The sequence below is a fragment of the Rhineura floridana genome, chromosome 1 (assembly GCF_030035675.1).
Source record: "Rhineura floridana isolate rRhiFlo1 chromosome 1, rRhiFlo1.hap2, whole genome shotgun sequence".
Taxonomy (NCBI): Eukaryota; Metazoa; Chordata; class Lepidosauria; order Squamata; family Rhineuridae; genus Rhineura; species Rhineura floridana.
Window position 1 is genome coordinate 63873701 of NC_084480.1, and position 26921 is coordinate 63900621.

General features: G+C 40.8%; 1 protein-coding gene across 3 annotated transcripts in view; it reads left to right on the top strand.

Annotated features, from left to right (window-relative positions):
* Window positions 1-26921, top strand: part of LOC133383046 (uncharacterized) — a 264149-nt gene that overhangs the window by 152795 nt on the left and 84433 nt on the right. Inside the window, exon 14 of one of the 3 annotated variants that reach the window (XM_061623012.1) lies at window positions 16664-16684. The exons of 1 other annotated variant lie outside the window; for it this stretch is intronic. In XM_061623012.1, coding sequence (XP_061478996.1) covers window positions 16664-16669 — 6 coding nt within the window. In that variant the 3' untranslated portion in view covers window positions 16670-16684. Of the gene's footprint in view, window positions 1-10467; window positions 10489-16663; window positions 16685-26921 lie in introns of those variants that run through there. One more of the 3 variants, XM_061623001.1, reaches the window with a different exon arrangement.

Below are 26921 nucleotides of genomic sequence, written 5' to 3' on the forward strand. Positions count from 1 at the left end.
AAACTACCATGTGATATATATTTATATGAAAATTAATTATTTTAACTACTACTCATGATTAAAACCATAGCTGCTATAATTTTATTAGGTAGTCTAATCAGGAAAAGGTGATTAAAAAAAGAAAGAAAATAGTTGCTAGTTCCCTGATCACCAAATCATTTTATCTAAGATTACAAATAATTGAGATTTAATTAATCTGTATATTGGAAACATGTGTTTCGACTCCAACACTTAGTTTATAATAACCTTAACATAATTAATTTTCAAAGTACCCAAACTGCTTTCTTTGAAAATAGGCTGCAGCATCCATTTTAATAATAAAACAAACCATGCTTTTCCTATTGAATTACACATTTCCTTTGAAGCTAGTCCAGAAAAGTGATACTCCGTCCTTAGTCATGTTAATTCTCTGATACAAGGCTTATGGAAATATAGTGCAATTAGTTACATGCTAATGACCACCGTGCTGTCAAAATACCATTTCATGAAAGACTACTCAAGAAGTTGACTTGTGAATTTCACTAGTGTGGCAGTCCTGTTTTGCGAATTGGATAATTGTATTGTTATTTTTATATACTTTTTGCTTTTTCATAGTTTCATCCCATTATCCATAGGGCTCACATATCAGGCTGGTATAATAGAATTCCATTCCATTGTTGCAAAGCACATAAGTGCAGCTACTTGTTAGCAGTTATATAATATCCATGCCACAATCCTGTTTCCTGTTCAAATAGTAATAATGTTCTACTTCCCTACCATCCCAGGGGCATGGAGATCCAGCAGCTGACCCTCACTTTAAAGTATCTAGCAGCCTTCTGTTGCCAAGGCCCTGGTACAGCCCCCCTCCTTTGCTGCTGCTAAGAGGAATTCATGTTTTCTGGCCTGAGGGCAGCTGTGCACTGTTAAGGTGAGGTCCCTCCTGTGAATGGCCTGCAAAATCACACTGTACCTTGGGGAGCTATAGCAGCATGCCAGACATCAAGGTAGCGGCATCCAGGAGAGATGCTACAGTTGTATGAGGAACCTCTCTCCATTTTGCTCTCTGTGTACATAGGTTTTATGTTTGTAGCCTATATCTTGTGGTCTCGTATAGGGAAAAAAACTTGGTAAGTTGCAGAAGGGTAAGCAGGAAGGGAATAAGTTATCTTAAGTTGGAGTTCTTATTTTGCCATAAGTGCTACAGTAAAAAACACACAAACCCTTTAGTGACCACTAAAATCCAGGGCACAATGATGTGACAGTGCTCCTTGCCTGTAGCACCCAAACTGATCATTGATCTCTTGCTAGGTACAGTACTGTTTCTCTCATTCTTTCCACAACAGTTACCCATACGCTAATTTTAAGGGAAAGAAGTAAGTTGGCTTCATTGTTGCAGAGGCTAGTCGTTCTTGCTGGCCACTTGGCACTATCACTTCTACCTTAATTTTCCAGTACTAAAAATCGTGGGTCTACTGCTTCTGCCAGCAACTCATATTTAAGCTGTTACCTATGCTGAGCCCTGCAGTGGTTCATCATCTTTACTCAGGTGGGTTTTGGTGTCTCCTGGTAGAGAATCATGAGTAGGCTGGAGGCAGATGACATGAGACCGGGTATCTTTATTCTAGTTATAATATGGGCAGACTTAGAGAAAATGAACGGATTTATTTATTTATTTGATTTATATCCTGCCCTTTCTCCCAGTAGGAGCCCAGGGTGGCAAACAAAAGCACTAAAAACACTATTGAAATTGTAAGTAGAACTGTTGGAGTAAGACTTGGTTAGGTCTCCATTCCACGAATAAAAAATAACCGTATTACTGTGGTCTGAATTATCCTTATTTTACCATTGATCTATCTGAGATCAGATGAGTTATGTCTGCATAATACAAATTCAACACAGAGTGGTATGTGCTTAATTACATGTTACTGATGTGTAAAGAAGGTACTTCCTTGATTGCATTCTCTATTTCCTTCTGTCAGCCTATTATCAACCATTTAAACCACTGTTCTTCAATCTTGGGACCTCAGATGATGTTAGACTACAACTTCCATCAACCCCAGTCAGCTTAGCCAATGGCCAAAGCTGATGTTCATTGTAGTCCAACAACATATGGGGAACCAGGGTTGAAGAACAGTGATTTAAACTATTTGGAACATCTATCTCTGATCTGACACTCCTTTTTCACTTTCTATATACCATTCCTCTCAATTCTATAACTGTATAAATTACTTATTTGCTGCTGATTAATAAATGGAAATGGACTGCTGTCAAGTCACTTCCAACATATGGTGACCCTATGAATAGTGTTTTCATGGTAAGTGGTATTCAGAGGGGGTTTACCATTGCCTCCCTCTGAGGCTGAGAGGCAGTGACTGGCCCAAGGTCACCCAGTGAGTTTCATGGCTGTGTGCGGATTCGAACCCTGGTCTCCCAGGTCATAGTCCAGCATCTTAATAAATATAGAATCTTATTCCTCTCAATGTTTCATTTGTGTAATCTCAGTAAACCTTACAACAGCAGTATTTGTACACTAAGTCTGAGTCTAATATATTTTTTCCATTCCCTGAGTATATTTTGAAAAAGAAAATGGAGGCTTCCCAGCTTGTATATGTCAGCTACTACACTGTACCAGATCTGATGAAATTATCTTGCCCTTGTCCTCTGTAGTGGTTCCCTGTTGCTTTTGACAGAGACTTTAAGTTTCCGTCCCTTACATTTTACGGTTTGCCATGTCTGCATGCTAAAGTGCCTCCACCTATGAATGCAAATGTTTCTCAAGGAGGTATACTGTATATTATTGGGCATTGATAAAATAATATGAATGCATGAAGGCTATACTCAGATTAAATTATTTCATTACCCCCTGAACTGCCATATTGGCAAGTGTTTAACATGGTGTTAGTAAATCCACAAGACATAAAAACCAGTTGCACATGTTGCTGATTTGGGGTTAAAGGTTGTTATATGAGGGTAGCTCAAGGCTGTTCATAATGCAGCACTGGACTACAATATTTTCTGCAAGTTTACTAGGTTCTCCTTTTCCAAAGTACTTTCCAGACTTTGCTCAAAGGTCCTTATGAACATCCTCTATTAACAATGATTTAAAGCTGCCCTTGCACCCCCAGCAGCAGGTTCTGTAAGCTTATTCCAGAATTTGATAGCCTGGATAAAGATAACAAAGGAAAACAGCTGCTGTCAGCTTGTAAGAAATATATTACTTCTAGGCTAAGACCCAAGTTTCAACTAACATTTTTTTTTGCAGTATTATATCCCTATTAAATAAAAAGGTAACGACAGACACACAGTGCACCAATAAAGTCATGAATGTGTTGCGGTGATATGTGGTATGTATTAGATCAAAATATGAAGCCTAAGTATTACAGAATTATAATGTTGGAAAGGACCCCAGTGTCACCGAAACCAATCCCTTGTCCTCCACACTAGTTTTCTGCAGTTTAAATCACATAATCCAGATCACTGGCAGAGAGAAGGACCAATGATGATGCACTACATCAATGTGACTGGCAGAACAGATATCACCATGAAGAAATGAGGTAAGCCACTCATTAAAGAACAACTTATCTCTCTCTATAATAATATATATATAATAAAGTCTGATGGGGAGGATAATAGGTATAGAACATGGGGTTTCTTATCCACGGTGTACAAAGTCGCAAGTTCAGTACTGTAGTGGACAGTAGGATCTAATTCAGCACCAACTATGAGAGTGACTGTTGGCCAGGATTCTCTGGTAGTAAGTCATTTTGCTTATTTGAAGGAATCAGCAAGCAGTTGGAAGCCCTCTCAAACAACACACATGACATCCTGGTCAAATAATGCATTTGTTTCTTAGAAATCTACTGACTGAAGCAACAATAAGTGAACATGAGATGCAGACAGTAGTGCAGGGTCCCTAAAGTCATTAATTTGAGCAATAGTAGATTGTGTTGTACTTTATTCAAGTATAGAGTTTTCATTAATTTACTCATCCTATTTAGGAGCAGTGACATGTCTGTCTACTGAGATTTCTTTCAGTTCACTGTTCTCAGGCTTTCCCCATAGATCAGCCTTCGTGGTTAAGCTTTTTAAACTAATTTAATTAATTCCAACATACTATTTATCTATTAAATTTATATCCTGCCCTTCCTCCCAGTAGGATCCCAGGCGGCAAACAAAAACATTAAAAAATACTGCAAAATATCTTAAAACAGACTTAGAAATATATAAAAACAAAACATTTTAAAAAAGCATTAAAACATCTTAAACAGCAATTCCAGCACAGACACAGACTGGGATAAGGTCTCTATTGAAAGGCTTGTTGAAAGAGAAAGGTCTTCAGTAGGCATTGAAAAGATAACAGAAATGGCGCCTCCTTTAAGGGGAGGGAATTCCAAAGGGTAGGTGCCACAACATTAACGGTCCACTTCCTATGTTGTGCAGAACTGATTTCCTGATAAGGTGGTATCTGCAGGAGGCCCTCATCTGCTGCAGAGCGTAGTGATCACCTGGGAATATAGGAACTCAGGGACAGATGACTGGTGAAAGAGGTCTATAGCTATAGGCAAAGTCAAGCTTTTGAGTCCTCCATTCCTGGAGTCCTTTCTCAAGAAAAGGGTGAGACAATTCAACAGATTAAAATTCATTCATGTAAGGGAACACACTCTCTGGAATGAGGAGTGAGGTGAAAGGTCATTGTCTTTCCCTTCCCCTGACCTGGCCCTCGGCTAACTCCACCAGTGAGTGGGGGAGGCAGGGCCCGCTCCAGGAATGCCACAGCCCTTGGACATCAGCTTGCCCTGGCCCCTGGCATGTGTGTGCCCCCACCTACCTTTCTGCTGTCTTTTACCATTGCCCTTAATGAAGATGGCGGCCAGGGTTTCCCTAACAGGATGACGCCTCCACCGCCATCTTTGTTGATGGCACGCGTGTGTGCTACGCACATGCATATCTGCCATCAACTAAGATGGCTGCAGGGGCTTCAGTACCTTAGGGAAACCATGGCCGCCATCTTCGTTAAGGGCAATGGTAAAAGACAACAGAAAGGTAGGTGGGGGTGTGCCCCCCTGCAGATTGCAGAAGGGGAGCGGAGGGGCAGCTGAGGGGCCCCCTGTAGCTCCAGAGGCCGTCGGGCCAGTGTCCAACCTGGCCTCTGTTTAGAACCGGCCCTGGGGGGAGGGATCGGCTGGCACTTCTCCCCCCAGTGCCCCCCTAGAAATGTGGCTACCCCTCCTAACAAGGAAGGCTGGCTATGGGGCTGCCTTTGCATTTCTTGCAATTGTTCAAAAGCTGTCCCCCACCCTTCCACCAATCTCTGGAGGGAAGTTAGGACATCCAGAAAATGCAGAACAAGAAATGAAACTTTTTCTAGCCCACACAATTTTAGCTGCCATCAACAAGGTAATCTCAATCAATCAAATCAGAGAATTAATTCTTATGGATTTAATAGATGTTCATGTATTGTCTATGTTGCTCTGGCATGAATTTGACTGTGACTTGTTTTATATTTTGATCTATGCTATGTTTTGCTATATTGAACCTTATTCTGATATTAGGGGCTGTATTTAGTGTACTTGTTCTGTTAGCACAAGGATTTACATTTGCACAGTGAACCTTCTCTCACTCTCCTCCACCCCATGCATGTCCTCCAACCTCCTCAAATCTGCTTTGGAAGGTGGGGAAAACCTCAGAAAAAAATTAGAAAGCATAGAGGGGGGGGTAGAAAAAGGTGGAAAGTTCCATTGTGCCAGTGTAAACCTTCGTGCTAATGCAGGGGTGGGGAACCTTTGGTCCTCCAGATTTTGCTGAACTACAACTCCCATCAGCCTCAGCAAGCATGGCTAATGCCTGGGAATGATCAAAGTTGTGGCTCAGCAACATCTGGAGAGCCAAAGGTTCCCCACACCTGTGCTAGTGGAACAAGTTACTTAGCAATTCATTGAGAGGAAGGCTAGTTGTTTTCTGTTTTGTAATGTATGCAGCCATGAGAGTGGCTGCATACTATAGCCAGTGTGGAGTTTTCACATTATGCTATGTTAAATTGAAAATACTCCCCATGGCATTCTGATCCTTCCCATAAGCTCATTTCAAAACAAAACCTTACAATACGTATAGTCCTAAACTCAGAAACGCTTGCTTAACAAGCCTCTAAATTTTCATGGTGATATACAAAACCCCACAGCCCTTTTGGACTTTTTTTTTGTCAGAGTTCTCATAATCTGTTGAAATTCATTAAAAATCAGCCATGTTCACAGAGTACCTAGAATCCTGTTACTGACCTTGCCCCATACTCTTACCTCCATCTTCTGCAGTTTAAAAGTTAAAAAAATGGCTGGCTGATTTTTAATTAATTTAAGAAATCTTGCATTGAACTGAATGATAATGTCAGGCATGCTCAGTAAGAACCAACTGTCAGTGTTCTAAAAGCCAGACTCACAGCTGCTTGGCTTATCAGGGGGCTACACCCACACCAGACTTTGATTTCACTTGAGACAGTATTGGCTTCCCTCAGAGAATCCTGGGAAGTGTAGTTTGTCAAGGGTGCTGAGAGAAGACTCCTATTTCCCTGAGAGAGCTCCAGTGGCCAGAGTAGTTTAACAGTCAGCCACTCTGACTGAAGCTCTGTGAGGGGAACAGGGCATCTCCTAGTAGCTTTCAGCACCCTTCACTAACTACACTTCCAAGGATTCTGTGGGAGAAGCCATGACTGTCTGAAGTGAAAGAAAGGACTAGTGTGGATGTGGCCAGGGACAGCTTTGGTTTAAATTTGGGTGAGAGGCTACATGTGCCTGCTATACAATAAAAAGGTGGGGGAAACCCTGAAAAGCAATGATACTGTTCACAATGTTTTCATTTTGGAAAGGAAAAGGGGTTCCGCTCTGCCAAGTGCCCACCCACTCAATCTCCTTCCCTCCCCCTCCTCCTCTCCTCCCTGCCCCTACCCCAGGTCAGTGTTGGACTACAACCTGGGAGACCAGGGTTCGAATCCCCACACAGCCATGAAGCTCACTGGGTGACCTTGGGCCAGTCACTGCCTCTCAGCCTCAGAAGAAGGCAATGGTAAAACCACCTCTGAATACAGCTTACCATGAAAACCCTATTCATAGGGTCGCCATAAGTTGGGATCGACTTGAAAACAGTCCATTTCCATTTTCAAACATGATTGCATAGAAATCATAGAATCATAGAATAGTAGAGTTGGAAGGGGCCTATAAGGCCATCGAGTCAAATAAATCCCAATGAACTCAAAAAGTATGCAAGTGATCAAACCCACCCTCCCTTCTTCTCCCTCTTACCCCCTCCCTTCCCTCCCCCTCCAATCCCCTCCCCATGGTCAGTTTTACCTATTTTAAGCATGATTCCATGGGAGTAAATACAATTGAACACAATAAGCATGCACATGATCAAACCTGCCCTCCCCTCCACTTTCCTTTGCCCCTCCCCCTCTCCCCACCCTTTCTCCTTCCCTCTCCTCTCCCCTCCCTCTGCTCCTACCCCATGGTCAGTTTTGCGTATCCTAACCGTGATTGCATAGGAGTAAATCCCACTGAACTCAATAAGCATGCAAATGATCAGACCTGGCTTTCCTTCCCTCTCCTCTTCCTTCCTCCTCCCCTCCACTCTTCATTTCTCCTCCTCTCCCCTCTTCCTTTCTCCTCCTCCCTTGCCCACTCCAGCCCTCCGTCCCTACCCCCCCCGTGGTCAGTTTCACCTATCCTAAGCATGATTGCACAGGAGGAAATCCCACTGAACTCAATAAGCATGCAAATGATCCATCCATTCTCAGCAAACTTGCACAGGATCACATTTCTTACCTCTCGGATTAAAAAAGCAGAGAAATTCACTAATAGGCAAAAAAACCCTTGAGGTTTAAGAACGTACTTATAGCCCACATATATTTCTATCAAACTTTAAAAGCAGAGAAATTGGGCAGCTATAGTGAATGCACCTGGGGAGCAGGAGACCTGACCTCCTCTCTGAGATATTGGACTGGCCTACAAAGTTGTCAAAATGCAAACACAATTTGGGTTGGTCTTTCACAGTCCAATCCACTTCCTGTTTAGCTTGGAAGACTTTGGTAATGTGCCTCTGAGCATATGGGGAGTGGTGGCAACACTAATAGAACACTAACCCTAATAGAAATAAGACATGTGCTGTGCTGATCTTGTTTTAGCAGGGAGGAAGTAACATTATTAAGACAGTTGATATATGATCACTTTAAATATGTCTGATTTAGTTTGCAATTTTAGTGAAGCTTCCTATAGGAAATCATTTTATTTTGTTTCTATTCTAACATGTGAAGTACAGCAACACTTTGCAAAATATACACTAAAATACTCCAAAAAAATGTGGAATAATGGCACTGACTATTCTGCAGAATAGTCTCCAGTGGACATCAGGAGTGTCTCAATTTGCACAAGATAAAACAGTGGAAGGTGTAATATATTCTAGCAAAATTCTAGGTGTGCTCTATGTTTTTAATTGACCATGCCCACCTTGCCTTAAATGAAGTGGTTTAAACATAGCAGGCTGAAAACATGCACCCTCTTTTTTCCAACAGCTAGAGCCATTGCTGAAGTAGCAACATACTGTAATCAGTCTGATTTTACATCAAACTGCAGTTTCAGATTCAACTGTTAATGCACCCTTTCATGCAACTACAAATGCAGATTTCTAAGATGAGTAATGAGGGAAATAAAATTTTCTAGATTAGATCTCTGTAGAAACATTAGTAACACAGGAAAGAAGCAAAGTAAGAAGAACACCAACAAACATACAAAAATATAATTCTCCATCTTTGGAGATGGCAGGTATTGCCACCACTCACCATATGCTCAGAGGCACATTACCAAAGTCTTCCAAGCTACACAGGAAGTGGATTGGACTGTGAAAGACCAACCCAAATTGTGTTTGCATTCTGCGAAATGTGTAGGGCAGTCCAATATCTCAGAGAGGAGGTCAGGTCTCCTGCTCCCCTGGTGCATTCACTATAGCTGCCCAATTTCCCTGCTTTTTAAAGTTTGATAGAAATATCTGTGGGCTATAGGTATGTTCTTAACTGCAAGGTTTTCTGCCTATTAGTGAATTTTTTTTCATTAGTTAGAAAATGTCTAAATCATACCTTCATCCAAAACATGGATTCTAAGGCAGTGTAGTTAAAAATCAAGTTTCAGTACAATATTTTTAAAAAATGTTTTGAAATAAATCAAAGCAACATACTAAAAACAGAAATAATAATCCAAAAACACAGAACAAAGTTGTTCAACCAGATAGGACAATACAGTCAATTTAAAAGGCCTTGGCAAATGAAAATATCTTAACCTAGCCAGTGTGGTGTAGTGGTTAAGGTGTTGGACTACAACCTGGGAGACCAGGGTTTGAATCCCCACACAGCCATGTAGCTCACTGGGTGACCTTGGGCCAGTCACTGCCTCTCAGTCTCAGAGGAAGGTAATGGTAAACCCCCTCTGAATACCACTTACCATGAAAACACTATTCTTAAGGTTGCCATAAGTTGGGATTGACTTGAAGGCAGTCCATTTCCATTTTAGCACAGAAAATTATGCAATGTTGATGCCAGCCTCACTTACTTGGAGAGTATTCCAAAGCTGGGGTGCTACCACCAAGGAGGCACTCTTTGTGGAGGCATATTTATTTATTTAAATCTTATTCCATTCTTCAGCCAAAAAAGCTCCCAGAACAGCTTACAGTTGGCTAAAAAAAAGGCCTTGTCCTCAGACATACAGTCTAAAAAGACATGACCAAAAAGAAAAATGGATTGAGAGGGAGTGTCGTGAGCCATGCTAGCAGGACGTGGACTGGGATGTTCCTGTTGGGGAAGTACCCAGTGAAGGGAGAGACGTCAAAGCAGCCCCTGCTTTGGATGCTGACCAGCCATCCTAGATTCTCCCAGGACAGACCCCCGGAGTGGCCACCCGCTCCTCCACCTGATGTGGTACCTCTCCCCACGCCTGTGCCACCACCAGACAACTCTCCCCACCCAGAGGGAGAGAACAGGACTGAAGCTGAGGCCCCGCCTTCACTCAGGTCTAGGAGGTGGACGTGGTGGGAGATTCAACAAACCTAGCTCAGGAGGAGTCAGCGCTTATGCACATACCTCCAACCGTGACTTGGGGTACATACTTAAGCTGGGCGGGGAGGAAGGGCTAGATGCTGAGTCAATGTCTTACTGCCGCCAAGTTGTGCCTAGGTAGAGAGGGATGCTGAGTTCTGAGTAAGCAGTAGGTAGATTCATGAAGGGCACTGAACTGAAATGTTCTTTTACTTCAGTAAAAGGAAAAACTACAGCTGTGTTTGAGTCTGAGTTCCTTGAGTTCAGGCAGGACAGTGAGAAAGAAATTAAACTGAGGTACAGGTTCGTTTAATGTACATCCAGGGTGGCAAAGTTCAAGGGAAGTTCAAAAGTTGCTGGTGTCTCAGCTGTGCTGTTGGAGTGACCCTGCATCCCTTCTCTTCTCACCTCTGTTACAGCTGTAATGGCAGGTGACAGTTAACAGATGGAGTAGCTTCTACCTCTCCTTCAGATGAAACTTGAAGAATGTCCTTGGAGAAGATCTCAATACATGGGGAGGTTGGAGCATTGGACTTCCTTCAGGAAGAAAGTGGGATATAAGCAATAAATGAAATGAAAAGGTCTACTGCATTTCGGTTCTCAGGGCTCAGATGCGTAGGTGGTAGCTTGCATCTCTTACAAAAGTTGCCCCCCACCGTACTGGAATCAAGGCGTAAGTCACTGTTCCCTTCATCATTCATCCAGTTCTTTGATTTATTTATTTATTTGTTATGTGCCTTCAAGTCGATTATGACTTATGGTAACCTTATGAATCAGTGACCTCCAATAACATTTGTTATAAACCACCCTGTTCAGATCTTGTGAGTTCAGGTCTGTGGCTTCCTTTATGGAATCAATCCATCTCTTGTTTGGTGATCCTCTTTTTCTACTCCCTTCTGTTTTTCCCAACATTATTGTCTTTTCTAGTGAATCATGTCTTCTCATTATGTGTCCAAAGTATAATAACCTCAGTTTCATCATTTTAGCTTCTAGTGATAGGTCTGGTTTAATTTGTTCTAACACCCAATTATTTGTCTTTTTCACGGTCCATGGTATCTGCAAAGCACTCCTCCAACACCACATTTCAAATGAGTTTACTTTTACTTATTTGAAAAGCCAAAGGTTACATCAAATCCAGCCAGGAAGTGTGAACTGGGGGCCAGGGAAAAGTGAATCATGTTCTTTAAATCTAATTTGGCAAACAAATGACTCCATACATTTTTGTTTGTACTTGAAAACAAAGTTTGCTGGAACTGATCTCTAAGACAGCTTAGGGGGGTATTGTTGATGGGGAAGTTGTTTAATAAGATCTAAAAATCTCTGCCCAGGGTGTGATGCCATCAAGCACAATGAAATAATCTAACACATCTCAGCCTTTCCAGCTACCAACTAAACTTTTCCTAGAAACCATTAGAACTTCTTAGGAGGGAATGAGAATTGTGACCACGAATCTGCTCCCTCCCAATCAATACCTTTAGCAGAAGGGATTAAAGATACAAACTGAACACAGGCTTAGTGTAATCAAGGACCCTTCATATTCAAGTGTCCACACTCACTGATCCAACTTGCATGTAGGAACTTTCACATCAAACATGCATATGAGCAGGAATGGAGTATGATCCTACTCCCTTATGTATATAAATATCTGAACAAGCTAGGAATACTTTGGTGAATGGTGCATCTCCTAGGGAATTCTGCATCCCGAGTGCTGTTTTATAATCTGCTACAATAAAGCACAAAGAGAAATAAATACATTCTAACACAATACCTTCTAAATTGCCACTTCTTTAGTATGTTCTTTGACTTTTAATTTTTATACTGACTTGGTTTAATTACTGCTAACGGTGTTATCTCAATTTTTAATTTGTTCTTTCACATTGAACTTACAGTTTAATTAATTCCAATGGCTTTCCCCCCTCTATTGTGTACTTTTAGATGTGTTTTGAAAGGTTAGACCTTGTCATGTTTATAAAAAGCTTTTGTTGTAATGGGATATCAGCTAATTGCAGGACACAACATGCAGCGACAGAACAATAAATGGAGCAATGCAGGTCCTAAATTACCTTTGGTGAATAGAATTAAGAGTTCCATTTTATGTAAGGATGAATATTTGATGCTTAAAGGGAACTGGAATGTGAATTGTTTTATTAATGTGACTGGGAGGAAGCAATCTGCTGTTGTGGGATTTCTGTCCTTTTAAGTTCAGCCTGTGTTTCCCTCCTGTTTGTTCCTTGATTTCTACCTACTTTGGTTGACTTCCACCACATCCACACCAGACATTTATTCCACTTTAAACAGTCATGGCTTTCTCCAAAGAATCCAGTGCAGTTTGTGAAGGGTGTTGAGAGTTGTTAGGAGACACCCATTCCCCTCACAGAGCTACAATTCCAATAATTCTCTGGGAAGAGGAGTGGACTGTTAAACCACTCTGGCCACTGGAGTTCTATCAGGGTAATAGGAGTCTCCTAATAACATTCAGCCCCCTTTACAAACTACACTTCCCAGGACTCTTTGGGGAGGCCATGACAGTTTAAAGTGGTTCAAATGTCTGGTGTGGATGTGGCTTTATGATTTAAGTTTTCATTTACAGCAGGGTGGGGCCAAATGCAGCCCTCAGTGCCACTCTTATCTGGCCCTAGGGACTCTCCCTAGGACATGCCTCTTCTCCATACCCTAAACAGCTCTACTCAATTGATTCCTTAAATGCTTTTGCTTCGCTGGAATGTATTGTTGAACTGTGATAAATGCCTTTTATTTGCTTGGATGTGAACAGAAACCTCTGACTTTTGTGTGGTTGTAGTATACCCTCCTGTACAAAGGGTAAAGGTCAAAAGTCTATTGCTCCACCCACTTTTGTCTCTGGCCTTGCCCACTACTGGCATGCAGCCCCTGGAAGGTTCTTCATGAAAGAATGTGGCCCTTGATCTGAAAAAGGTTCACACACACACACCTGATATATAGACCATTCGACTCCACAGATATGGAACCTGTGGCTCCATATCCCAACAGCCCCAGACAAGCATGGCCCATGCTCAGGGATGATGGGCACTGAAGTCAACAACATCTGGACAGCCACGTTCCCCATTACTGCTCTGCTCAAGAGCTCAGATCAGGTCATTTCAGCTATATCCAAAAGAGACAATGCACGAAATCACTCTGGCTCTTTTGTTGCTGTTGATTCTGGCAGCTCTATGCTAATGGTAAAAGAGTTGTGCATACTTGCTATGAGCTCTACAGAAAGTCCAGGAAAATTTATGGTGTGGTTATTTTGAATCAAATGGCAGTGGTAATATAAGATAGCACCTAAACTAAAAGTCTAGTGAGAGCATACTTCAGCCCTGCTTCTTTGATCACTCTTAGTGGCATGAATTTTGGGGAAGGGTTTAACAACATGATGTCTCCACAGGGGAAAATTATAGGGAGGGTTGTTAATTCAGTATAGTTGTCACATGCAAATCATTCCCCCCCTACACTGACAGATAACTTTAATTTTTAACAGAATGGGAGCTCTTGATTTGAGGCATCGACTTGCCAGGTAGTAACAAATGTATCACATTTGAACAAGTTTTCAAAGGTCTTCCTAATGTTCTCTTTGTTATTGAAACCACTTTGAAATGTCTTGGCACAGAATTACTCTTTCCTTTGGTAAAAATAATTGTGTGGCAGGTACATGCTGTGTCCCCCCACAGCTCTGGGAAATAAATTACACGACAGCAGGTTTGGATGGATGAAATTGGGCCACAGTTTTATTGATTACAGCAGACAAACGGTGGTGGCATGGCAGTTGGGCGATGATCTCCATCCCTTAGCAGAGGGAATGCTTCCAACCTGGCAAGCAGCTGGTGGAAGGGCCCTGTGGGAATTGGCCAGCATTCAGACCCCAGCCATGGTCAAGGCCATGACAACTGGGGTTCTGTTGGGCAATCAGTGGAAGAGGATGTGCACTACATAAGACCCTGACCCCACCCAAGCTAGGGGCATTGCTCATGCATGTGCCCTACAGAACCCCTTATGGGGATTCCCCTCAAAGTTTGATCCTGCCCAATGTCATTTTGGCTAAAGTTGTGACAGAAAAAGATGAATGCCGAACAAAGTCTAGCCCCAACCAGTGAGGAATAGGCAAAAAAACCTGTTCAACCAGGGGGCCAGATTTGGCCAAGAGGAAAAATTCCTATCTGACCCCATCAACCAGCAAGCCAGATAGCACAGTGAGGCTCTAAACTGAGGGAAGGAGGGACGGTGGGTGGGGAAGCTGGCTTGGGAGAAAGAGGCCAGATGGCAGCGGAGCAAGGCCTTTAATAGACTTGCTTGTCCCATGCCTTTGCAACCTCTTGCAAGGCTGCCTGAGATCCTGTGGGCAGAAGAGCACTCCCCCCACCCATTGCTATGGGAAAGTACTCCACCCCACAAAGGCAGTTGCATTAGGGTTGCCAGGTCAGAAGCATCCCAAACCCTGAGATTTTGGGGGCAGGTCTGAGTGATGTCATGGGGCATGCCTGAGTGATGTCATAGGGTGGGTCCAAGTGGTGTCATGGGGTTGGTCCAAGTGACATCATGGGGTGTGTCCAAGTGATGTCATTAAGCATGTTACATTAAGCATCAACCACAGTTGCTTGGTGCATACAATTCATACAAAAACATTTCTCTGATTGGAAATTAAGATAGAAATAGAGATAGTGTGGAGGAAAGGAAAACATCAAGGACACAAAGCAGTACCACACACACTGTACAGAAGTTTTCATCATATAACAATGCAGAGCATTGCCCATGCTGATGCTTTGAGCCACCTACCTCTCTCTTCTGCTGGGGTTGATGAAACCCCTCAGCTGGATGTGCTGTTGTTAGAGTCATTACCGGAACCACCCCTCCATACTGGGAATATTGCCACTGTGTCGTCCAAGAACCCAGTTCTTGCCCGTGTTCTCAACTGGGTGTGGAGGGGATGCAAACAAAACGAACTATCAGTGCACAAGGGATGCCTCCTGTGGGGAAATAGAGTTGTCATTCCTACTGTGTTGAGACATCTGGTGTTGGAGGCCCTATATGTCGGATACCCTGGTATAGTGCGAATGAAGGCTCTGGGGTGCAGCTATGTATGGTGGCCTAAGATGGACAGCAAGATTGAAGAATGTGTCAAGAGATGTGAGATGTGTCAAGTTTCAAGACCAGCTCCACTACATGCCCCAGTGCACCCATGGGAATCAACAAAAATGTCATGGTCATGGCTTCATATCAACTTTGCAGGCCTCTTCCAGGGACAAACTTTCTTAATTGTTGTTGATTCATACTCCAAATGGTTAGAAGTGGTTCTGGTATTGCCAATGACATCTCGTGTTGTTATCAAGACCTTAAGCAGGCTTTTCATAACACATGGGTTGCCAAACACCATTGTCTCAGACAATGGGGCCTAGTTCACATCTGCAGAATTCTGCACATTCCTGGATAATGGACTGATTCAGCGTGTCACTTCAGCCCCTTTTCATCCAGCAATGAATGGCCAGGCCAAGACGATGGTCAGGACAACAAAGGATGCATTAAAATGGATTGTAGAAGGTGACTGGGACTGATGCCTTGCAAGTTTTCTTCTGACAGAACACATCACACCTTGTGCCACAACTAGAAGGAGTCCAGCTGAGCTATGAATGAACAGACGAATAATAACTCTGCTTGATCGGTTGCATCCTGCTTGACTGAGGACCGACAAGGAGTCCGTTGCAGTTCAAGTACCTGCACTGGTGTTCACCCCAGGTGACCCTGTGTATGTCAGGAACTATGGTGCTGGTGAAATGTGGATTTCTGCCACTGTGACCCAAGCTGCGGGCCCATTGTCCTACAGAGCTCAAACACCAGATGGCCATGTGTTACTTCGACATGTGGACCAGATGAGAGGACAATCCCCCACCTCCATCAGTTCTTTCTGAGAGTGCTGGAAATACTCAAGTGGAAAGAGAAAGTGACCCAGTGGCTGCTCCTGATACTGGACAAGAGCAGTTGTGCCTGACCCTGAAGTGGACCAGTATGAACCAGAGCCAAATGGGGAACTAGGGGATGCACTATCAGCTTCAATGCAAAATGGTCATTGAGCGACCTGCACCAGGGCTCGTCCCAAGTATCTTCAGGACTATGAGAGTTAGGGAGAAGGGGTGTAGTGTATTGGCCTTCCAGGCTTGCCATACCAGGAACTGCTGAGTCAGCCTCAGGCTGTGGTAGTTTTAGTTCCAGGCCTGCCTTACAAGCAGCACCATGCTGTGGGCCTTGTTCTCTGTATATAATTAGTTATAGTAAAGTTCCTGTTATTGTTAGATCCTCTGTGTGGCCTCTTCCTTCATGATACTTTTCACTAAGCCCAGATTTACTTTTTTTGAACTACAACTCCCATCAGCCCCAGCCAGCATGGCCACTGGATTGGGCTGATGGGAGCTGTAGTTCAAAAAAGTAACTTTTCCAAGCTCTGACTAAGCCCCTTAGAACTGAATAGGACTTACTTCTCAGTAGATATGGATTGGATTGTGTTGTTGGTTACACTGGACTAGGGATCCTCTGCAAAGATATCCATATCCAAGTAAGGTTGGCAGTGCCCTGCCCCTACCTTTTAACATCCAAATTTCTTTACAGATTTGACCCTTAACTTCAGAAAGAGGTCTGAGAAATGAGTAAGAAGATTCTCTACGCTTTTCTGTCTCTCCTGTGGGCTGCTATAAACTCACTTCACCAGCCAACCCAATTCCAGTGACTATAATTGACAGAGAGAAAGCACATGATTTGGTCTACCTGCACAGGCAGCAGCTTGAGAACAACAATTGCAGCAATGCTGCCCAGTATGTGAAGTCTCTTTTACAGCTATTGGGCAAGAAACAAACAACAAGGTGCATCATCAATGAGATTAAGAAGGCTGAACAGAGCACATGGAACCACTGTTGTTGCAACCAGTAAGATTTTGGAGCAGAGGTACTATGTGCTGATAGGGTCTCACTCATGTCAGCAATCGTGCCACAGCATTCTGCAGTAAATGCAGCCCCTGGGTCAGGTTGTGCTGCATGGGGATTTCTGTGACCTTGGCTAACTGGCTGCCAGGATTGTTTTAGTTTTGGATTTTGGTCAGGAATCCTGACTGGTTGTGGGATGCTTAGTTTTCTGCCTTACTCGTAGGGATCTTGTTGTGGTTTGTATGGTATTGCATTTAAGAAATCATCATTGTTTTTTTGTTTTTGTTTTTCTTTTTCTATTTGCGTTTCATTTATCTTGTAAGAAACCAATCCTTTAATGTGGCAGCACCTACGCTTTGGAACTCCCTGCCTATTGATATTAGCAGGTGCCTTCATTGCAATAGTCTCTTCCAGGGATTGAATTTTGGACCTCTGCATGCAAAGCATGTGCCCTACCACTGAGCTACAGCCCTGTTTGAAAAAGTATTTTTATAATTGTTCTTTTCAATTCACTAATGATTGCACAGCATACTAGGGCAGATCCACACCATGCATTTAAAGCACATTCAATATACATTTGAAGAACATGAATCCCACCATAGAATCCTGGGAACTGTAGTTTGTTAAGGGTGGTAGGAACTATAACTGTGAGGGGAAGACTACACTTCCCAGGATTCTTTGGGGGAAGTCATGTGCTTTAAATGTGAGTTGGATATGCTTTAAATCTATTATGTGGTACTTCATAAACTTTGCCTGCATATAAATCATTTTAATTACATTTTAAAATGGAAATAAGCTACAAGTTTACTGGGTGACCATGGGCTATGTGCCATCTCTCAGCCTAATCTGCCCCTCAGGGTGAAAACAACAGAGGGGAACCATGACCACCGCAAGGAAGAAGGGCACTCTTAAAATATAGAGGAAATAATCATTTATAAATAATCATTTACGACCGTAGTGTGAAATCAGATACATATCAAGACATATTATGAAGAAATATTTATATAAGCATGAATGTCAAAGATGTTTATTATTTATACAACCTGTAAAGATATTTATAGTGCAATCCTATGCATATTTACTCCGAAGCAAGTCCCAATGTATTCAATGGAGCTTATTTAGACAGGGCAGCATGCACGGGACTGCAATTCAATGATAAGGAACTTCACTCACCCAATCCAAAATTCAGAAACATGCCACTTTAAGTTGTTTTGCAACTGTTTTATATTTGTTTTACAGTTATTGGATTTTAAATGGGTTTATTTCTTTTTGTGAGCTGCCTTGGTTTCCAACTCTACCTCACAGGGTTGTTGGAAATATTCCATATACTGGAGATGTAAAAATACATACACCCCATAGAATAGTTTATTGTCAAAACCAGTTGGCCATTGCAGAACTTTTATTTTTTAAAAAAACTATTAGTTTCCTGCGAAATAAAAGCAGTGACATCTAAGTAAGCCCTGCCTTACTGATTTTTTTTAATAAAAAAAGGATCAGAGGGGGAGAGAAAGATTTACAACACAATCCTTTTCTAAGTTTACTCAGTCCCATTGATTTTCAGCACAATCCTAACCATGTCTACTCAAAAGTAAGTCCTACTGAATTCAATGGGGTAAGCTCCCAGGTACGTGGAATTAGCATTGAAAAAAATCATATTGGAAAGGTTTTCAAAACAGGTTATGAATAATATAAATAAGCTGCCCTCTTCCACAGTCCTGTAAAATTTAAACTTTGTTTGACTCCTTAATTAGAGAAGTATAACACTGAAGCACGTACACTTTTTAAAACTTCTGTTCAAAAATTATTTGAAAAATAAAAAGTATAATATACCATTTTTGCAAGTAATTAGAAAAACCTTACATGTACACCTTTATGCCTACCAAGATCCTGCTGTGATCTTCTGTTGTACTGCAATCCTATGCATGTTTAGTCTGAAACAAGTCCCAATCCTGTACAAAGTACTCTTTGGCTGCTAAAAGGTACCTATTTACTGAATTCCTGATGGGAGACAGAAAGAAGAAACTGTTCTCAGAACCTGAAATAAGGGTTAGCTCTTGCTCTTGTCAATCACAACCCTGACTTCTTATTCAATAAAAACATGAAAGGGCAGGGATTAGAGCAGAACTTAGAGCAACTAACAGAAGGCATTGGGGGCAGCTGACGTTTTGGTGTATATCTTCGGAACCAGACCACCTAGAAACTTTTTTTTATTTTTTATTTTTTTACAATAATTTTTATTCAAATTTTCATAAAACAAACAAAACAAAATCATAAAACAGTCAAAGACAAAAAACAAAACAAAACAAAAATGATTAAACAAAAAAATAAAATGTTGACTTCCCATTTGTCGCAGATCAGTTGTAGGTCTACAATATATAACAATCCTGTCTCTTAAATTATATTATAAAATCACTTTCCTCCAGTAGTTATCTTAATTAATCCTCAAATCTCATAGACATTACTTTATTCTTTCCACAAAAAGTCAAAGAGAGGTTTCAATTCTTTAAGAAATATATCTATCAATTTTTCTCCAAATAAACATGTCGATTAATCCATCTCATTAATAATAATAATAATCTTATTGTCATAACCATAGTCCAAATAAACATATCGATTAATCCATCTCATCAAATCTGTTAAGTCCAATAATTTCAATAGCCATTATTCCATTATCCATATTAATTCCATCTTCCATCTTCAATAGTCCTGTTAAGTCCAGTAATTTCAGTGTCCAATCTTCCATTATCAGTATTCCATAATAATCTTGCTGTCATAGCCATAGTCATATAATAAGAGTCTAATGGGAATTTCCTCTATCCCAAATATTTTCTTGCCATCGATTCTGAATAAGTTGCTGAAATATTGTTGTAAAGTCATATCTCTGTTCTTTTTTACAAGATGCACTGGCTCATCTCTTAAGAGTTTTTCCATTGTCACATGGCTGCAGTTAATTCCATAGATTTTCTCTATATCAAGCTCCATCACGTCATTCCAGTCCAGAAAATTATCCAAGCCATTGATAACTTTATCTCTAATATCTTCATTAATTTCTTCAGAGATAACGTTAAATTCCAAACAGTAGATTTTATTTCTAATATCCATAAACTCCAGATCTTTTTCCAATTCCACATTTGTTCCAATCTCCAGGGCTTGTATCTTCCCTTTATTTTTTCTTTTCTCATCTCTGATCTCATTCTCCTCTCTCACAGGATCCCCTATTTCTTTTTTTTTTTTTTTTCAATAATTTTTATTCAGATTTTCATAAAACATACAAGACGAAATCATAAAACATTCAAAGACAAAAAACAAAATCAAAAATAGTTAAACAAAAAGAAAAAAAGAAAAAAAAAAACAAAAATAAAAAATAAAGAGTAAAATATTGACTTCCCATTTGTCAAAGATCAAATCAGTTATAAGTCTATAATATATAACAATCCTGTCTCTTAAGTCATATTATAAAATCACTTTCCTCCAGTAGTTATCTTACTTAATCATCAAATCTCATAAACATTACTTTATTCTTTCCACAAAAAGTCAAAGAGAGGTTTCAATTCTTTAAGAAATATATCTATCAATTTTTTTTTCCAGATAAGCATATCGATTAATCCATCTCATTACTAATTATGATAATCTTATTGTCATAACCATAGTCAAAATAAACATTTCAATTAATCCATCACATCAGAATCTGTTAGGTTCAGTAATTTCAGTAGCCATTGTTCTATTATCCCTATTAGTTCCATTTTCCATCTTCCATCTTCAGTAGTCTTGTTAAGTCCAGTAATTTCAGTATCCAATCTTCCATTATCAGTATTCCATAATAATCTTGCTGTCAAAGCCATAGTCATATAGTAAGAGTCTGATGGGAATTACCTCTATCCCAAATATTTTCTTGCCATCCATTCTGAATAGGTTGCTGAAATACTGCTGTAAAATCATATCTCTGTTCTTTTTTTCAAAATACACTGGGTCATCTCTTGAAAGTTTTTCCATTGTCACATGGCTGCAGTTAATTCCATAGATTTTCTCTATATTGGGCTCCATCACATCATTCCAGTCCAGAAGATTATCCATGCCATTGATAACTTTATCTCTAGAATCTTCATTAATTTCTTCAGAGATAACATTGAGTTCCAAACAATAGATTTTATTTCTAAAGTCCATAGACTCCAAATCTTGTTCCTGTTCCACGTTTGTTCCAATCTCCGGGATCTCCTCTCTCACAGGGACCCCTGTTCCAGTCTCCAGGGTCTCCTCTCTCACAGGGACCCCTGTTCCAGTCTCCAGGGTCTCCTCTCTCACAAGGACCCCTATGTCTTTAATCTCCTGTGTCTCCAAACAATAGATTTTGTTTCTAAAGTCCATAGACTCCAAATCTTTTTCCTGTTCCACGTTTGTTCCAATCTCCAGGGTCACCTCTCTCACAGGGACCCCTATATCTTTAATCTCCTGCTTCATTTTACTCAATTCAATTTTCAGCTCCTTACAACCCTGTCGCAGGTTTTGTTTCGTTATCTCAATCTCATCCATTATTTTCTGAAACATAGTTATTTCCAGATTCTCAGCCACTTTCTTAATTGCCATTTTAAAAGAAAAATATAGGAAAACCACTTCTTATTTCAGCAACAATTGGGTTAATACTCCAAACTTGGTGACATCACAGTATAAACAGAGCAGACAGCCTTATCTCTCCATGCTTAAGTAAACAAAATGCAGTTCCCAGGATCGAAACAATTAATGGCGGTCGTCAGGAAACAGATTCGTCAAAATAAAATAGACCAAAAAGAGAGTAGTCTCAGACAATATAATATTCTTCAAAATAAAAATCTGGAATAGAAATCCCTCTTCTGTGTATATCTTTAGAATGCAAATCCAGGACAGCTTTTTGCAACAAAAACAGAGATAAGCTATTAATTAGTGAGTAGCAGAGAGAAGTTATGGCTCCCCAGTGAGATGTCAAAAACCGATCAATCTGGCAAATCTCTTTTAAACAGCAACAATTTAAGTCAAGTAAAAGAAAAATATAGAAAGAAGGGTGCTTGCCTGTTAGTGCGTTCTCTCTTAGAAGATAAGATGAACGTTCGCTTTATCAGATAGAGCTTGTTGTTGAAAATCCGTCCCACCTTCGTCGGCTGGACCTCGTCCCATAAATTAATGAGATCTGGTCGTCCCAACAAAAATAGGCTTTGAGGTTAATCTCTTCGTTTCTCCCTACCCGGGAGAAGTTTAATCAGTCAAAAAAAAAAAAATCTGACTGATATATCTGAATAAGCTTCTTTTGAGGCAGGAGCCCGTCTCAAAAGCAGGCACAGGCTAAGTCACCCTTCCCGGAAGTCAGGATCCCCTATTTCTTTAAGCTCCTGCGTCGTTTTGCTCAGTTCAATTTTCAGCTCCTTACTGCCCTGTCGCAGGGTTTGTTTCGTTATCTCAATCTCATCCATTATTTTCTGAAACATAATTACTTCCAGATTCTCAGCCACTTTCTTGATTGCCATTTTTAAAACCACAAAAACAAAACAAAACAAAAATAAAGAAGAACCACTTCTTATTTCAGCAACAATTGGGTTAATATTCCAGGCTTGATGACATCACAGTATAAACAGAGCAGCCTGCCTTATCTCTCTATGTTCAAGAATACAAAACAAATTTAGTTCCCAGCATCAAAACAGTTAGTGGCGTCGTGAAGAAGCAGATTCGTCAAAATAAAATAGACCAAAAAGAGAATAGTCCCAGACAATATAATGTTCCAAAGTTCATATTTTTAATTTTTTTCTCCTCGGAATAGAAATCCCTCTTCTGTTTATATCTTTAGAATGCACTTCCAGGACAGCTTTTTGTAATAGAAACAGAGATAAGCTGTTAATTTCGTGAATAACAGAGAAGAGTTATAGCTCACCCAGAAGTTCTTTAAAGCTGATTCATTTGACAAATCTCTTTTTGCTGCAACAATTTAAACCAAGTAAAAAAAAATAATAGAAGGAAGGGTGCTTGCCTGTTAGTCCGTTTTCTCTTTGAAGAAAAGATAAACGTATCGCATTAATCAGATAGAGCTTGTTCAGAAGTCCGTCCGGCATTGCTGGCTGGACCTTTTCTCATAAATTAATGAAATCCAGTCCTCCCAACAAAAACAGGCTTTTGAGGTTGATCTCTACGTTTCTCACTGCCCGGGAGAAATTTCATCAGTCAAAAAAAAAAAATGTTCTGACTGATTTATATCTGAATAAGCTTCTTCTGAGGCGGGAGCCCGTCTCAAAAGCAGGCACAAGCGAAGTCACCCTTCCCGGAAGTCGAAACTTTTTTTTAAAATGAAAGCTGAAACTTCAGCGATTAAGGTGAGTCACATGGAGATCCGGAAAGGACCCCCCAAAACTGGAGTCCCCAGCTGAAAGCCGGACATCTGGTAACCCTAAGCTGTGTGCAAAGACATGCAGGCTGGAGCATATTGTTGAGGAGTTGTGTCTAAAAGTGTCTGCTGTAACAATAAATATCTCCTTAGGCAATTAGACTCTCCTCTCCCACAATTGGTCAGACCCTGCACACGAACATAAACATAAATTAATAAATTCTGAAGTTGCCCTTCTGCATGCTGAGAGTGTCTTCAACACACAGAGAAGCTGATTTACACATCACCTAAGCACAAGTAGCTATTTCCTGAGTACTACCTTTTTTTTCTTAAAGTGAAATCAATCACAACAAATTATTCTGTGCACACAAGATCTGGTGCAACCTCTTGCATGAGTGGAAGCATAGTGATAGCCTATGAATTGTAGCCCCGTGTGGACTTTTTCACATGTGTTTGCACACCCACACTGGTAGCTCTTTCCTAGCATTTGTGATTCCCTAGATCAAACCCCATGTTTTTATACAGCCACAAGAGTGGCTGTATACTATAGGCAGCATGGATTTTTCACATTCCGCAGTATTAAATTGAAAAAAAGCCCTCATGCCATACTGCCACTTCCCATAAGCTCATTTCAAAACAAAACCATACAAAACTTATAGTTTTAAATTCAGAAACGCTTACTTAACAACCCTCTAAGTTTTCATAGTGATACACAAACACTCAGAGAGAATCGAGAGTTCAAAGTGTAAAACAAGAGAAAAAAATCCAGATCCCTGTTGGACTTTTTTCTGTCAGTGGTCTCATAATTTTTTGAAATTAATTAAAAATCAGCCCTGTTCACAGAGTACCTGTAATCCTGTTACGGACCTTCTCCATACTTTGACCTTGATCTTCTGCAGTTTAAAAGTTTTTAAAAATGCATGGCTGATTTTAATTAATTTAAGAAATTTAACATTGAAGTCTGTTATAGCATCGGGCATGCTCAGTAAGAACCAACTGTCAGTGTTCTAAAAGCCAGTTTGGCTTGTCTAATCAGGGCCACACCCACGCCAGACCTTTATTTCACTGTAGATATTCATGGCTTCCCTCAAAGAATCCTGAGAAGTGTAGTTTGTGATAGGTGTTGAGAGTTGCTAAGAGATGCCCTATTCCCCTCACAGAGCTCCAGAGACCAGAGTGGTTTAACAGTCAGCCCCTTTTCTGGGGATTGAAACTCTGTGATGGGAATAGTGCCTCTCCTAGCAATTCTCAGGACCTTTCACAAATGACACTTCCCAGGATTCTTTGGGAGAAGCCATGACTGTCTAAAGTGAAATAAAGGTCTGTTGTGGATGTGACCAGTGACAGCTTTGGTTTAAATTTAGATGGACGGCCACATGTGCTTGCTGGAAAATAAAAAGATGGGGGAATCCCTGAAAAACAATGACAGTTCACAGTGTTTTCCGTTTAGAAAGGAAAGGAGCTTTCCCTCTGCCCAGTGCCTGCCCACCCAAGCTCTTCCCCTTCCCTCCCCCTTCCTCACTTCCTTTCCCATTCCTGCCTTCCCCCTCCCTGCCTCTCCCCCAAGTCAGTTTCACTTATGTTAAGCATGATTGTACAGGAGTAAATCCCATTGAACTCAAAAACCATGCAAATGATCAAACCTACCCTACCCTCCTCCTCTTTCCTATTTTGCTCCTTCCCCTCCCTTCCTCCCCCTCCCTCCTTCCCTCTTCTGTCCCATCCCCCTCATTCTCCATGATCAGTTTTACTTATTCTAAGCATGATTGCATGGGGGTAAATCCCATTGAACTCAAGTATGCAAATGATCAGACCTGCCTTTCCCCTCTCCCCTCTCCTTCCCCCTTTCTCCTTCACCTCTCCTCTCCCTTCTTCCTCCCTTCCCTTCTTCCTTCTTCCTCCTCCCCTGCCCACTCCAGCCCTCCTCTCTTCCTCCTCCGTGGTCAGTTTCACCTATCCTAAGCATGATTGCACAGGAGGAAATCCCACTGAACTCAATAAGCATGCAAATGATCCATCCACTCTCAGCAAACCTGCACAGGATCCCATTTCTTACCTCCCGGATTAAAAAAGCAGAGAAATTCACTAATAGGCAAAGAAACCTTGTGGTTTAAGAACGTACCCATAGCCAACAGATATTTCTATCAAACTTTAGAAAGCAGGGAAATAGGGCATCTGTAGTGAGTGAACCAGGAGAGCAGGAGACCTGACCTCTCTGTGATATTGTACTGCCTTTGTAACACCATTTGGGTTGGTTTTTCACAGTCCAATCCACTTCCTGTGGAGCTTGGAAGAATTTGGTAACGTGCCTCTGAGCATATGGTGAGTGGTGACAATCTGCCCAAATAACAGAAACAAGACATGTGCTGTTTTACCAGGGAGGAAACAACATTATTAGGACAGTTGATATAATTCAGATAGTCACTTTAAATATGTTTGATTTACTTTGTAATTTTAGTGACATTTCTTATAGTAAATCATTTTCTTTTGGTTCTGTTTCAGTGACTATGTGAAGTACAGCAACACTTTGCAAAATTTACACTAAAAAAAACTCCAAAAACAATTGTGGAATAGTGGCACTGAGTATCCTGCAGAATTGTCTCCAGTGGACATAAGAAATAATTCATTCTGCACAAGATAAAACAGTGGGAGGTGAAATATATTCTAGCAAACTTCTAGGTGTGCTCTATGTTTTTAATTGACTATGCCCATCTTTCCTTAAGTGAAGTGGATTAAGCATAGCAGGCTGAAAACTTGCATCTTGGGTAGGCCAAGTTTGTTTTTTCCAACAGCTAGATTCATTCCTTAAGTAGCAACATATTCTAATCAGTCTGATTTTACATCAAACTGCAGTTTCAGATTCAACTGTTAATACACCCAAAATAGAAATAGAACATAACCTCTAGTTTGAAACACAAAAGGCTGTCTTCACCATCATATGACACTGACCAATAAAAAGGCTTTGAAATTAATCAAAATAAATTTGACACAGATTTCTAGGATGAATAATGAAAGAAATATAATTTTCTAGGTTAGATTCGCTGTAGAAACAGTAGTAACACAGGAAAGAAGCAAAGTAAGAAGAACACCAACAAACATACGAAAATGTAGTTATCCATCTTTGGAGATGCAGGTGTTGCCACAACTCAACATATGCTCAGAGGCACATGTTACCAAATTATTCCAAGCTACACAGGAAGTGGATTGAACTGTGAAAGAGCAACCTAAATGGTGTTCGCATTTTTACAAATTTGTATGGCAGTACAATATCTCAAAGAGGACGTCAGGTCTCCTGTTTCCCTTGTGCATTTACTGTAGCTGCCCAATTGCCCTGCTTTTTAAAGTTTGATAGAAATATCTGTTGGCTATAGGTATGTTCTTAAACCACAAGGGGTTGTTTTGCCTATTAGTGAATTGTTTTTAGTGTATGGGGGACCAATACAATAACACAGATTGTATTTCACAGGATGATCTTTGAAATGTTTTATCTCAGTTAATGTGGAGTAGGGAGGGGAGAATAAAACCACCTTTGTTCTTTCTATAAAAGCGCTAGTGTGGTCCATCATCAGTATGCTGTCCTACACTCAGATAAATTTGACCTCCT